General features: G+C 41.6%; 1 protein-coding gene across 4 annotated transcripts in view; it reads left to right on the plus strand.

The window, feature by feature from the left end:
• The window catches only part of LMBR1 (limb development membrane protein 1), a 116,347-nt gene extending 102,246 nt beyond the window's left edge, over positions 1–14,101 (plus strand). For 2 of the 4 annotated variants that reach the window (XM_061585904.1, XM_061585905.1), the window contains 2 exons: positions 9,166–9,327; positions 10,837–14,101. In XM_061585904.1, the coding sequence (XP_061441888.1) occupies positions 9,166–9,327; positions 10,837–10,922 (248 nt within the window). In that variant the 3' untranslated portion in view covers positions 10,923–14,101. Of the gene's footprint in view, positions 1–4,348; positions 4,529–9,165; positions 9,328–10,836 lie in introns of those variants that run through there. The other 2 variants (XM_061585906.1, XM_061585907.1) reach the window with 2 other exon arrangements.
• The last annotated feature ends 1,123 nt before the right edge of the window (positions 14,102–15,224 follow it).

Raw genomic sequence — 15,224 nt, forward strand, 5'->3', positions numbered from 1 at the left:
TAAATTCTGAAGGGCACAGGACACCCCAGAGTGGATCTGTGTACCCTAAAAGTGAGGAGAAATTATGCTACAAATGTGGTAGACCGGGGCACCTACGTTTTCAATGTGAGGTTGCCAACCCCATTAGTAATCCTGCTCAGACAAGGGCAGTGAAAACAGAGCCCAAGGCTTTAGAAACAGCGAAAAAGGTTCAGTTTTGCCAGATAAACTGGACAGAAGTAACAGACCTTGATTCAAGTCTGAGAGAGGAAGTGAGTGTACAAGGGGCAAATTATTGGGCATTGCTTGATACTGGTGCCGCTCAGACATTACTGAGGCCAGATTTAATAAAATCTGAGGTAATATTACCTCAGGTAACTGTGGCTATCCAAGGAGTGAGGGGTCAACCAGAAAGTTTGCCTGTGGCCCTGGTGGAAATGACTTGGAGAGGCCGAGAGGGCCGATATAAAGTAGGCATTAATGCCCAGCAACAAGAACCAGTAATACTGGGAAGAGATGTAATGGGAGCCCAAGGAAAGATATATGTAGTGACCAGACAGCAACTTGGCAGAGAAAAAGAAGCCATGTTAAGGGGGGCTGAAGCAAACAGGGTGGAAACTGTTAGCGAGCCTCAGGTCGCCATAACAACCACTAGCAGGCCTGCTGAAGGAGACAAACTGTATCAAGTGGTCGCTGATAAGAAAGAAGCAGAGCAATTCAGGGAAGAGCTGCATAAAGATATAAGTTTGAAGCAGATAAAGGAACAAGCTCTGACCCAACAGATTCCTTTCACTGACAAACTGAGGAATCAAGTTGTGTGTGAGAATGGGATTTTATATAGACTGTGGATGCCCGCTGAGAGAAAGGATGAATGTGAACCAGTGAAGCAATTGATAGTACCTAGCAAATACAGAACCAGATTGCTAGAGGTAGCCCACAATGTCCCATGTGCAGGACATCTGGGAATAAAAAAGACCAAGAGGAGATTGGCGGCACACTATTATTGGCCAAACATCTCCAAAGATGTAAAACAACATTGTCTATCTTGTGGAATATGCCAGAAGGTGGGAAAAAGTGGAGTAAAGACTAAGGCACCCTTAAAGCCCCTTCTTATAATTGGACAACCCTTTTATAGAGTGGGAATAGATTTGGTGGGCCCTTTTTCCAAACCCACAAGGCATGGCAAGAAATATCTATTGGTGGTGGTGGATTTTGCCACCAGGTACCCAAACGCAGAAGCACTAAGATCTGTAGAAGCCCCTGTAGTGGCAGAGGCTTTATTAAAAATCTTTATGAGGCTGGGTTTCCCTCATGAAGTGCTGACGGATCAAGGCAGTGTATTCATGGGAGAAGTGATGCAATGTATGTGGAAATGTTGTGGTCTAAAACATCTGAAGACCGCTACTTACCATCCCGCCACTAATGGGTTAACAGAGAGATTCAATGGCGTTTTGAAGGGCATGATCAGAAGCTATGTTCAAGATCACCCACAAGACTGGGATGAATGTTTGGGATGCTTCTTATTTGCATACATAGAAGTCCCTCAAGAGTCAACAGGCTTCTCACCCTTTGAACTCATGTTCACTAGAAAAGTGAGGGGACCTTTGGAACTATTAAAAAATTCATGGGAAGGAACCCTGGGAGAGTACAAAACATCTGTAGTAGATTTTGTATTGGAATTCCGCAATAAATTAACATCAATGATGGAGGTGGTGGAAAAGAATTTGAGTCAAGCACAGGAGAAGCAACGTTACTGGTATGACAGAACAGCCAGGGAACGTGTGTATGATGTGGGAGATATGGTTATGGCGTTCATACCCAGGAAACAGGACAAATTACAGGCTAACTGGGAAGGACCATATACCGTCAGAGAAAGGCTTGACACAGTGACGTATGTAATCACCACAGACCAATTAAACAAAAGCAAAGTGGTTCATGTAAATATGTTGAAGCCTTACCATACCAGGAATGTACAGGTGTTGCAAGTTACCTTATTCCCTGAGGGAAGTGGGCCTGAACTTCCAGATTTGGTACAGGAAAGCAAAGACAAAGGAGGGGTAGATCAAGTGGAATGGTCAGAGGAGGTGAAGGAGGAAGTAAAAGAAGAGATTCTGAGAGTGTTGAAAACCTTTAGGAATCTCTTTAGCAACAAACCTGGCCGAACCAGTATAGTTATACATTCCATTGATACTGGAGATCATGCCCCAATCAGATCTGTTCCATACCGTGTGAATGGGAAAGTTTTGAATGAGATCAAAAAGGAGGTGGAAGATATGCTGGAATTAGGAGTGATCAGGGAATCCATCAGTCCCTGGGCCTCAAGTATTGTCCTGGTTCCGAAAAAAGATGGAACGACCAGGTTTTGCATTGATTATCGGCTAATCAATAAAATTACTGTCCCAGATGCGTATCCTATGCCTAGGGTAGACGCAATGTTAGAGTTATTGGGGGCAGCAACCATTATCTCTACACTAGATCTCTGTAAAGGATTTTGGCAAATGGAACTAGACAAGCAATCCAGAGCCAAAACTGCCTTCAGTACACCAGATGGGTTATATGAGTTTGTGACCTTACCCATGGGACTAAGGAACTCACCAAGTTCATTTCAGAGGCTAATCAATACTGTGTTGCGAGGCATGTCAGATTTTGCAGTGGCCTATATCGATGACGTGGCCATTTTTAGCAAGTCGGTGCCTGAGCATGTCCAACACCTGACAACAGTATTGGAGGCCTTAAGAAAAGCAGGCCTCACAATAAAAGCTAAGAAATGCCAGTTTGGACTAAAGGAAGTAATCTATTTAGGACATAAGGTGGGGAGTGGGAAAATCACCCCCTTATGGAGCAAGGTAGAGGCAGTGCAATCGTGGCCTATCCCCTTGCATGAATTAACAAAGAAGAAGTGTTCTGAGCGTGTGGTATGGACGGATGAATGTCAGAAGGCTTTTGATCTACTGAAGCAAGCCTTGTGCCAAGGACCCATATTAATAGCACCAGACTATGAGAAACCATTCATCGTGGCTACAGATGCGTCGGACCTGGCGCTGGGAGTCGTCTTGCTACAGGAGAGAGAAGGCACCAGACATCCAGTGGCGTACCTGAGTCGCAAGCTGACGCCGAGGGAGAAAAACTATTCGTCGGTCCAGAAGGAGTGCCTAGCGGTCGTGTGGGGACTGAACAAGTTGCGCCCATACGTGTGGGGATGAAGATTCACAGTGACTACAGATCATCGGGCCTTGTTATGGTTGCAGACTATGAAAAACCATAACACTATGCTGCAGAGGTGGTCCTGGGCCCTACAGGACTATCAGGTGGACTTCCAGTTCATCAAAGGCAAGGACAATGTACTGGCCGATGGACTTTCCAGGCAAGTGGCTGGGACTGCAGTGACGTGACCAGACGGAGGGACAAGGAAAGACATTTTCCCCATAGAGACTTGTTTATATTGTTAACGCGACGTATAAATCCTGGAACAGGAATAATACTCTGCCGTTGTTTAAGGGGGGGGAAATGGGATGTTCCTATATTAATGTATATATGGTAAGTGTTGGTTGTTTAGAAGATACATGGTAAGTGGAGTGAAAGAGGAGGGGGAGTGAATGGGCAGTAGAATGCTAGATGATTGGCTGAGTGTTTAAAATGGCTGAACGTATAAAAGGAAGAGTGAGAGTGGAATCTGGGGGGAGAAGAGAAAGAGTGGATTGCTTGGTGGGGTTTGAGAGAGTTGTTTGCCAGGAGAGAGTGGAGAAGGAGGGGGGTGGAGTTCGGATTAGTATTGAGTAAAACCATATGCTTATGTGCCTTAAGAAGAAATCTTGTTAATCTTGTTAGCTTTGTTATCTTTAATAAATACTTAATTTGGTTTACCAAAGGCCTAATCCTTGGCTGGGGTTTCACAGACCAGAAGGGAGGGTAAGGTAATGACCAAGGCTGAAGGGGAACTGTAACAAATGGTGGCAGCGGTGAAGAGAATAACAATACCAGTATTCAGAGTCTCTGGGAATACTAGTATTAGGACGTGACTGGTGGTTGCCTAGCAGGGGGATCTGTTGAGATCTGTGCTAGAGCGGGGAGAGAAACAATAAAAAAGGACAGTCCGGACTGGTGGAGTCCCTGGTGGTGCCTAGTGACAGGCAGTAGCCACGTGCAGGTAGGAACCTGACAGGGAGAGCCAGGGAAGTGCGTCACAGACTGCCATCACTACCCTCCCAGTTGGAGGATACCTAGATACTTTTTTGGGGTTTTCATATATTCCTGTTACGCTATTATATTTTGATTTACTAGTGAAGTCAAGACTGCTATTACTGTTATATTGCTATGTTAGAGTCATATTATTATGACTATTGCTATTGTGTTATGTTCTTGCTGGTAGGCCCGTTGGCCTTTTTTCCTGCATTTTTAGATATCTCTCTTTGGACTCGCTGCGAATGAACTGGAGAGTGGGAGGGGCCTGACGCCCCTAGTCTTGACTTCAAAACATTCTTGCCTTCGGACGATAGGTGGAGCTATAACCCGCTTGATGGCAGTCCTCCTATGAAAATCACCCTTCAGGTGAGATCAATGGTCCATTTCATGTAAATATTGAAAAACATGGGAGTCAAGATTGAACCCTGTGGGACTGTATAGTTTAAATTTCACAGAACTGAGTAGCTGTTTCCCACCAGCACCTGAAATCATGTTTTGAGCTCTTTAAAACACTTCATGGCTTCCGTGAAGTCATTGAAATTAGCATCTGTGAGCTTCTTCAGGTTCCCTGGCCTTCTAAGGTATGGTGGTTTATAGTGAGACAAGAGCATTTTCATTTGTGCCCCCCTTTTTTGGAATGCCCATCCCAAGGAGCCTTGCCTGGCATCACATCTTTCCTATCTTCTAATTTTTAGATGTTGAGGTTTTCTAGACCTTTTAAGAAGGGCAGGATACAAATTTAAAAAAACATACATATGTTCAGCATCTAAATAGTAAACACTATGACTTTTGCCTAATGTCTCATAATTAGATGGTACTCACTTGTTAGGAAAGTGGAGAAAATAAAGGTGAACAAAAAAATTGTAGTTATTAGATGTCTCAGTCTTAAAAAAGAAAAAAGTTAAAAATAGCCCTGTAATCCTTTGCTGCTAATGGCTTTCTGGGGTGCTGGGAAAGCCTGTATTAATTGTCAGTTGTAATTTCTTACATGCTTGCATTGATTAACTTTTGGTTAAACAATATAATTAGAAAAAAATAGTGTGCATATATATGTGTGTAGTTGTTGCTACACAGCAAGTAAAATACTGGCAAGATTCCCTTGCTCCCGCTCTGAGGGCCACAAATGAAATTCCTGTATCGTTTGCCATAGAGATAAAGAGAAGACTAAAACTCCAGAGATGAACAGTTAAAACACAGCTAACAAATGAACAGACACAGCTGTCCAAACAGGATTAATGGAGTGTATTAGGATACAGTGAATGATGTGGTGCTTTCCAAAATATCAACATGCAGCACTGTTATGCCCAGTGGCACTGGATGAATTAAAAGAGTGAAGTTATTCGTAGAAGTATTTAAAGTAGGCTTCTAGGTGATAAAAAGAGGAGGGCTGTTGCCATGATGGGAATGGCAAATGGGAAAGTAAATTTACCTGTTTTAAAACTGCTCTTAAGTTTGTTGGATGCAAGATAGAGCGTTACAAGGATTGCAGCACTGTGTCAATGGTGTCAGAGTTTGAATTGATATTGTGTTCTGTTCTGAAATGGCTTGGAAGACATTGTGTCACTCAGGTTTTCTGAATTTGTTCTTACATCTTTCCTGTTGGGTGTGGAGGCCTACATCATTGTACCCTGTGAAATAAACAAGGAAGCATTGCTGCTGTGACAAATCACCGGTTTTCTTTTTCTATGGGCGTATCCATAATAAACAAATGGAGATTTTTATCCCAGTTCTTATCTGTATTGGCCTAGGAATTATTCACTAATTGGCAAAAACCTTGCGGTTTAAGAACATACCTATAGCCAACAAATACATCTATCAAACTTTAAAAAGTAGGGAAATTAGGCAGCTATAGTGAATGCACCAGGGGAGCAGGAGACCTGACCTCCTTTCTAAGATATCGTACTACCCAACAAATTTGTAAAAATGCAAACATCATTTGGTTGGACTTTCACAATCCAATCCACTTCCTGTGTAACTTTGAAGAATTTGGTAACGTGTGCCTCTGAAGATATGGTGAGTGGTGGTAACACCTGCCATCTCCAAAGGTGGAGAATTACATTTTGGTATGTTTGTTGGTGTTCTTCTTACTTTGCTTCTTTCCTGTGTTACCACTGTTTCTACAGAGAATCTAATCAATGTCACATGATGGTGAAGACAGCCTTTTGTGTTTCAAACTGGAGGTCATGTTCTATTTCTATTTTGGGTGCATTAATAGTTTAATCTGAAACTGCAGTTTGATGTACAATCAGACTGATTAACAGTATGTTGTTAGTTAAGCAATGATTCTAGCTGTTGGAAAAACAAACTTGGCCTGCCCAAGATGCATGTTTTCAGCCTGCTATGCTTAAACCACTCCACTTAAGGAAAGGTGGGCATGGTCAATTAAAAACATAGAACACATCTAGAATTTTGCTAGAATATATTTCACCTCCCTCTGTTTTATCTTGTGCAAACTGAAACACTCCTCATGCCCATTGGAAATTATTCTGCGGAACAGTCAGTGCCATTATTCCACAATTGTTTTTGTAGTTTTTTTAGTGTTGTAAAGTGTTGCTATACGTCACATATTCACAGAAACAGAAGCAAAAGAATATGATTTACTATAGGAAACTTCACTAAAATTGCAAAGTAAATCAAACATATTTAAAGTGACAATCTGAACTCTGTCAATTGTCTTAGTATTTTTGCATCCTCCCTGCTAAAACAAGATCAGCATAGCACATGTCTTGTTTCTGTGATTTGGGCTGATTGCAGGTGTTGCCATCACTCACCATATGCTCAGAGGCACATGTTACCAAATTCTTCCAAGCTACACAGGAAGTGGATTGGACTGTGAAAGACCAACCCAAATTGTGTTGCATGTTTACTAATTTGTAGGGCAGTACAATATCTCAGAGAAGAGGTCAGGTCTCCTGCTTCCCTGGCCCATTCAATATAGCTGCCCAATTTCCCTGCTTTTTAAAGTTTGATAGAAATATCTGTGGGCTATAGGTACGTTCTTAAACTGCAAGGTTTTTTGCCTGTTAGTGAATTTCTTTGCTTTTCAATCCGGGAGGTAAGAAATGGGATCCTGTCCAAGTTTGCTGAGAATGGATTGATCATTTGCATCCTTATTGAGTCCAGTGGGAATTACTCCCCTGCAATCATGCTTAGGATAGGTGAAACTGACCACAGGGGATGGGGAGGGGAGGAGGAGGAAGGGCACAGGGGAGGAGGAGGAAGGGCATGGGAGCAGGCTGGAGGGGGAGGGGAGGAGGAAGGCAGGTTTAATGATTTGCAAGCTTATTGAGTTCAGTGGGATTTACTCCCATGCAATCATGCTTAGGATAGGTAACACTGATCATGGGAGGGTGGGTGGGGAGGAGGAGAAAAGGGAGAGAGAGAGAGGGTTGGAGTGGGCAAGTGAGGAGGAAGCAGGAACGGGAGGGGAGGAAGAAGGGAAGAGGAAGGGAGAGGAGAGGGGAAGGAGGGGAAAGGCAGCACTGACCATTTGCATGCTTGTTGAGTTCAGTGGGATTTACTCTTTTGCCACCACTCTTAAGATAAGTAAAACTGACCATGAGGGGTAGGGGAGAGGGGAGGGGAGGGGTAGGAGGGGATGGGGAAGGAGGGGCAAAGGAAGGGGGAGGGAAGGGGCAAGGGGATTGGAGGGAGGAGAAGGAGAGGGCAGGTTTGATCAATTCCATGCTTATTGAGTTCAGTGGGATTTACTCCTGTGCAATCATGCTTAGGATAGGTGAAACTGACCCGGGGGAGGGGCAGGAAGGGGATGGAGGAAGGGGGAGGGGATTCGGTGGGTGGGCACTGGGCAGAGGAGAAGCCCCTTTCCTTTCCAAAAGGAAAACATTGTGAACAGTATCATTCTTTTTTAGCATTTCCTCCACCTTTTTTTTCTACATCAGGCACATGTAGTCTCCCACCCAAATTTAAACAAAAGCTGTCACTAGTCACATCCATAGCAGACCTTTATTCCACTTTAGACAGTCATGGCTTCCCCCAAAGAATCCTGGGAAGTGTGGTTTGTGAAGGGCACTGAGAGTTGCTAGGAGATGCCCTGTTCCCCTAACAGAGCTTCAATCAGAGTGACTGACTGTTAAACCACTCTGGCCAATATTGCTCTGTCAGGGGACAGGAGTCTCCTCTCAGCACCCTTCACAAACGACACTTCCCAGGATTCTTTGGGGGAAGCCATGACTGTCTCAAGTGAAATAAAGGTCTAGTGTGGCCCCATGTTTAGCCAAGCCCAGCAGCTGTGAGTCTGGCATTTGGAACACTGACAGCTGGTTCTTACTGAGCAGCCTATCATTGACTTCAATGCTAAATTAATTAAAAATCAGCCTGGCATTTTTTAAACTTTTAAACGGAAGAAGATGAAGGTCAGAGTATGGGGCAAGGTCAGTAATAGGATTACAGGTACTCTGTGAACATGGCTGATTTTTAATTAATTTCAACAAATTACGAGGACCGATAGAAAAATGTCCAAAAGGGGTCTGTTTTCTCTTTCTCTCTTTTTATACTTTGAACTCTCGATTCTCTCTGTCTTGTCTATCACCATGCAAATTTAGAGGGTTGTTAAGCAAGTGTTTCTGATTTCAGGACTATACGTTTTGTAAGGTTTTGTTTTAAAATGAGCCTATGGGAAGCATCAGAATGGCATGGGGGTATTTTCAATTTAACATTGCGGAATACGAAAAATCCATGCTGGCTATAGTATACAGCCACACTCATGGCTGTGTAATATATGTTTTTATTGTTGGATGCTTTTATTATTAAATCATTTCAGGATGTTTCATGGGAAGTGATTTTTAAATGAAATAATAATTTAACATTCTGATATTTTTGGTAATTTATCTTTGTAGCTTTCAAATATGATTCATCAATGATTTAAATGATATGTAAAGGCATATTTCCAAAGTTTCTTGGAGATCTGCTTTCATAGTTCTACAAATTTCACCTTCATTTTGCTTCCCCCCCCGAATCAGTTATGTTACCCTTCCTCAACAGGTATTACCAGGTTTGATCTCCTTGGAGACTTTGGAAGGTTTAACTGGTTAGGAAACTTCTACATTGTGCTGTCCTATAATCTCCTATTTGCCATTGCGACAACTCTGTGTCTGGTTAGAAAGTTCACCTCGGCAGTTAGAGAAGAGCTCCTCAAAGCATTAGGTAACATGTTCTTTTTTTATTTTTGATACTCATATTGCATGTAATTTAAGCTTAAACTGGAGTTATAGCGAGAGTAACTGGCTGGTTTGGGTTTCCAGTTTCCTTTGTGTGAAACTTAAAACAAACAAATAAACCATTTTAGTGCCCTAGCGGGTATTGAAAGATATACGCAATGAGTTGTTCTGTGCTGCTTGAGTTCTGCTAATTTTTTCCTTGTAAGAAAATTATTTGATTTGTTTTCTACCTTTCCTCCAAGTGGCATGCAAGGCAGCTAACAATAAAATATAAAGTAAAATACAAAATAATAAAAAACCAAAAAAAAGACCCAATTATATAGCATATTTACAATGTCAATAACAAGCCAGCCTGTTTGAATAAAAACTTCTTTGCCTGCTGGTGGAAGGTCATCAGGAATACGGGTACACAATTTGAGACCAAGTTTTTTTCTGGCTAGTTAAGACATATCAACCACTACTTTGAATTGTCTTAGGAAACAGACTGGTAGCCATTGAAGCTGTTATAATAGGGGAGTCGCATGCTCCCTACAACTGGCCATGGTCGATATATTGGGTGCAGTATTCTTAATTAGTGCAAGGCTGAATACACACCATACATTTAAAGCACAGCGTCTTCCTCAAAGAAACCTGGGAACCGTAGTTTACCCCTCACAGAACTACAATTCCTAGCACCCTGAACAAACTACATTTCCCAGGATTCTTTGGGGAATGTAATGTGCTTTAAATGTATGGTGTGTCTGCAGCTGAAGTTTTACTCTTCAAAGACAGTCCCATGTACAGCATGTTATAGTTCAGAGGAGATGAAACTAAGGAATGTGTTGCCATAATCTGATCCAACATCTTTTGAGAGTGTGTGCATGGGGACAGGATTATTCTTACCAGCTTTTGACATGCCTATTCAGTTTCTTTGGATAATGATGCAAGAGCTGGAAAGTTCCAAGGTGGAAATTTAGAAATTTAGAAGACCAGCAGAGGGTTACAAAGATATGTTCTGAATAGACAAATGACTACTCTTTTTGAGATACATGGAATGGCTTGTTCTTATTGACTTTGACGTTTGTTTTGTTGTTTGAAAATGTAATAATCAAATTGAAAATACAGGAATTCAGCTTCACAACAACAAAAAGACACAGCCGTGTAGAATGTTCAGCATTCTTGGTGCCAAAGTGAGATGTGATGGAAAACTTCTCTATAATGACTGAGAACTTAATTTATACTCCCCACCATCAGCAACCAATGATTTGGACCTGTTCTTTGCAAGTTCTATTAGAAAGCTGGAAGGGGCAGCTGGGTATGCAGATGCTGTTTTTGTGGCCACCATACATTTATAGTCCTGTCTAGTTTGCCCCTTATGTCCTCAAATGAGATCTTCATAAACAAAAATCTTCAATTTATTTACATATTTGAACAAAGACAAATGTGGTTTTGAAATCACCTGGACTGTCAGAAGTGAAACAGAAATTTAAGTTGACTGTCTTACAATGTTTTGCAGGTTTAGACAAGCTTCACCTCTCACACAATGCAAGAGACTCTGAGGCAGCAAAGCCATCTGTAAATGGGCACCAGAAAACACTGTGAAAAGCAGTCGGTGGAACCGAGCCCTTTGACTTCATGACATTCCTGTCACTTCATAGCACTTGTTTTTGTACTGCTTCTACTTTGTTTGTATATTGGGTCCAAGTTGATAAAAAAATCACCCATGAAAGCTGGGTATATCAGACTGTAATCTGTTCTTGCTCAGATTGATCCCTGTTAATTACTATGTCAGCTGATGCAGAAATGTGTCTTGAAACTAGAAGCTGAAATGAAAATTTCATTCCTCTTTGAACAGCCCTCCATATTACTTTATCAACATATTAGTCCAAGACTCTTCTGTACATAAATACATTGCTGAACTATTAGGCTGAGATGAGCCTTGCTAACTGGAAATAGTAAACCCTCTACTAGAGTTGTTGTTTTTCCAGTCAGATTGCGTTATGAAAACTGACAATTTACAGACAGTACAGTAAGATCCAGGATCAATACATTCATCTGTCCATCAGATCAGTTTGCACCATCATTGTGTCCAAGTTATCCTGGTTCTAAACGACAAACTAGCCTGCAATTATCACTAAAGATAACTTCCTTTGAGTCTCATGAATTACTCAATAACTTAATTCCAGGCTGCAGTGCTAAATCAGAGTAATTTCATCGACATCTGATTGTGAACATAATTATGCATTTGGGATATGTTAATAAGGCAGTCACACCATTCCATTAAATGCACAGAAAATTCTGTTCATTGCCTTCTGTGTAATGTGTCACTCTTTTTTCATAAATAATGAGAAAAGGAGACAATAGCATACAACTTTCACAAGTGTTGATTGTCTTTAAAAAGATTATCCCACTCTTTGCATGCCCTGGATTAAGGTCACATAAGTGTGTAGTCCATTCTAGTTAATTGGAGTAGGCCATTTTTTCATCAGTTCCTTTTAGTAATTGATCTATCTTTTAAAAACATGGAGTAGTTAGGCTAGCAGATGATCAAGTCCAGGTGTTTAAATATGAAAATCAAGATTCTGATTAAGGGATTTAGATATGGGATTGTTAATAAAGCATGCAATTTTCATTGGTATTATACTTCTGAAGTTAACAAATTTTGTGTGTAACGCATAAACCTGAAAGATACTACAATTGTTTTTTAGCATTCATATTGTAGAGGTGGATAGATTGTAAAGGCTAGAGTGACTTAGTGTGGAACTTGGCTGAAAGATTGTAGTTCTTGGATGATGAATTGACACTGGCCACTGCATAGATGAGTACATTTTATAGGTTTGATCAGATAAGATTAACTGGAACTCCACAACTTTATATATTTCACCTCGCCTTGAAAATATCAGTAGTATATTAATCTCAGTAAATCCAGGGCCTGTAATTGAAACTGAAATTTGATGTGTTGTACAATATTGAAATCTAGCAAACTATTCTGCTTTTTAAGAACATTACTAGGTTCATTAGGGCTCACAAGCACTTCTCCCACTGTTTGGCATCAGCGTAGAGTTCCTGGATGTTAGACACTTACTACTGGGCAGCGCAGTCCAAATGATGGGGAGCTGGCAGGAGGAGGGAGGCCATGGAGGATGAGCTGGCGGAAAGCTCTGTTGCATCCACTCCCTGTTTGGGAGCTGCCGGCCCTTCTGAGAATTATCTCCATTGGCAGCTGGCAGGGAAGAGCTGGCTCCCACAAACAGGCCGACCGCAGCGTAAGCGGTTTCCATAGGCCACCATGGGAATATTTTTACTGTGCTGGTCTATTAGCTGGTGAAATTCTTGGGAGGATGGGACCCGTGGGAATGCTCTGAGGGGGACTTGGATGTCATGTAAATCCCTCTCTGCTGTTCTTCCCTGCCATGCCTGTAGAACACCCCATTTTGGAGGCTTCCACTGGTGTACGCTGGCTGCCCAGCCCAGCAGATCCCCAGCAGCATGGCAGGGTCCAGGTGGTGCCGCGGCTCAGCCAGGACAAGTTCTGGCAGGTGGAGCCCGGCAGCTTTTGGAGCCTGTCAGCTTAGCCGCGGGTCCACCACATCCACCTCCCCCCAGCCTGTTGCAAATAGGACTTGAATTGTGCCCTAGGTTTCATATACTTTCTTGTGCAAAGTAATGTTGCATTAAATTTGCAAGGTAATGTTTGTAGTAAATGCATACTAGAAATTTTTCTAATAAAGTCAATGGAAATGGCAAATAGAACAGGTGCAGGACAGCACATACATTCATGAAACAGATTCCAAGAACTAGCATAAATTGTAAACTGTGGGCTGTTTGTCACAGTGGAAGATGACCATGTTAGGGCAATCAAATTAAGCCAGGATATATGCTATGAAATTAGGCAGAAGATATCAGATTACCCATCCCTGATCTAGGTGTTCCTGCTTTTGTCCTATGTTAACTTTTCATACCTAAACAGGAAAATGGAAGTATGTGACTAGTGCCAGTCCAGCAAACTATTGTTTCCTGCTGATGCTGAAAGAATGTACACCATCTCACTTTGTGAAAATTAAGTATACCTTGCCCCCATTCCCAAACACACAAAAATCACAATGCACCACTCTGGGGATGGATGTAATGAGTCACTAGAAGGGCGACATACTCATCACCTGCTTTTCTTGGCTTTGTCTATGTGAAATAGTTATTTTATCCCACAGTGCAAACTGTTTTACAAATGAAGTTCTGCTTTCAAATATGATAAAAAAATACTCAAAATAATTTAAAGTTATAAAGGCTTAAATGTGTTTAAGTAGAAGGCATTAGTAATTCATTGATGGATATTAGCAATGCTTTCCTTGGGGTTTGACTCGTGTAGAGTCCAGTGTTTTGTACCTTTATTCAGGCACAAAAAGCTCTACTTCAGACATCAACCATCTGCCTCGTTTATTATGAGGCTAAAGCACAAGTATGCTTTTCTTGTAAGAATTAGGTATACAGTATATCAAATCAGACCAAAAATATATGCAAGTGTCTTAAGTGAGCTATTGTGTGGCTTTCTCCTTCACTGGTACACTATGTGTTAACACAGTGACAATTGTTGCAAGGTCTGAGCACATATTAACTATTCAGCTTTTTAAGCTAAAAACAAGCAGACACAGAGGAGGGTTCATTTAGAAGTGGGATTCACTTAGAATGTGTTTATGGATTGTAATATGTTTCTTCAGTAACTTTTACACAGTTGCCTGTTTTACAGTTTCAATTAAAGGATTTGACAAGATGTTCTTGTACAACTTGGTTCAGAGGTGTTTTATTTGGATCAAACTTTGTAATGGTGCACCTTGGTGTGAAGGCCAGTCTTCCGTATACTTAAAACACTTTGACATAGTGTACAGCTTTGTATTGAGAACTTACAGGTGCACTGATGTGAGATTTTTCTTTACCCCTTTAGGGAGCCTGTGAAATTTCTCCAGGAGAAATGGGGATTGGGTAGCAATGCATGTCGTTTGCTGGGGTGAAGTTCATGGGCAACCAGAAATGCCTCCTTTACAGATCTTGGGGATGTACTATTACTCAGCCCTGGAACCCCTTTCTACTTAAATAGAGAATGGATGAAAGCACATTCAGGTAGAGGAAGACACACATCCCATTCTTTGCAAGTTCTATGCTGACCACAGGCAGGAACTTGTAGAAAGCTCTGGAAGACTAGGTGAACTGGCCCCCTCCTCAGTCCTGCACATACTTTTTGTATTTAGAGCATAAGGAGGTAGTACCAGTGTCTTCCTGTTCAGTTCCTTTCTGACTGCTGAGGAAGCAGCAGGAAGGGACCTCTTGTGTAAAGTCAATTGAGTTTTACTTAAAATTCTGTTCTAGCTTTTCTTTATTGTCTATATCTTGATGTTATCTTTTCTAGACCAAAAATCTAGCCTGTTCTAATATTTCCCTCATTATGAACAAGGCCCTTTTTTAGAAGTGTTGTGAGTGTGGAAATAAGACTCTCAAGCTGGACTAACATGACTTATCCCTGACTTGTCTAAGAGTCACACTGTTGACTCTTGCAAATATTGCCAGAAACTGAAAAAGCTTTCAAAATCTAGGCTACTGAGAGCTGTCCTCAATAGTCTCTTTACTTGGCCGGCTCCTACTCCAGCCTCTTGGTAAGTGAGCTTGTTATTCTTCTATTTGGGACTGCATAAAACCCACAAAGCAGTTGCTCACTTGTAACTATCATTTTTCAGGTGGCTATTTTGTGCAGAAGCACATCCTCTTCTCCAGCCTTGCTACTATTTTGTGAGGAAATTTACTTTCTCCCTTCTTACAGTCTCATCATCCTCAGCTTGCACTGTCATGTGCAAGTATTCAGTTGAAGTGAGATGCAAAGGAACTGCAAAACTAGCCCTAGCCCAGTAATGCACT

Source organism: Rhineura floridana, chromosome 10, assembly GCF_030035675.1.
Source record: "Rhineura floridana isolate rRhiFlo1 chromosome 10, rRhiFlo1.hap2, whole genome shotgun sequence".
In the NCBI taxonomy this organism is placed as follows: Eukaryota; Metazoa; Chordata; class Lepidosauria; order Squamata; family Rhineuridae; genus Rhineura; species Rhineura floridana.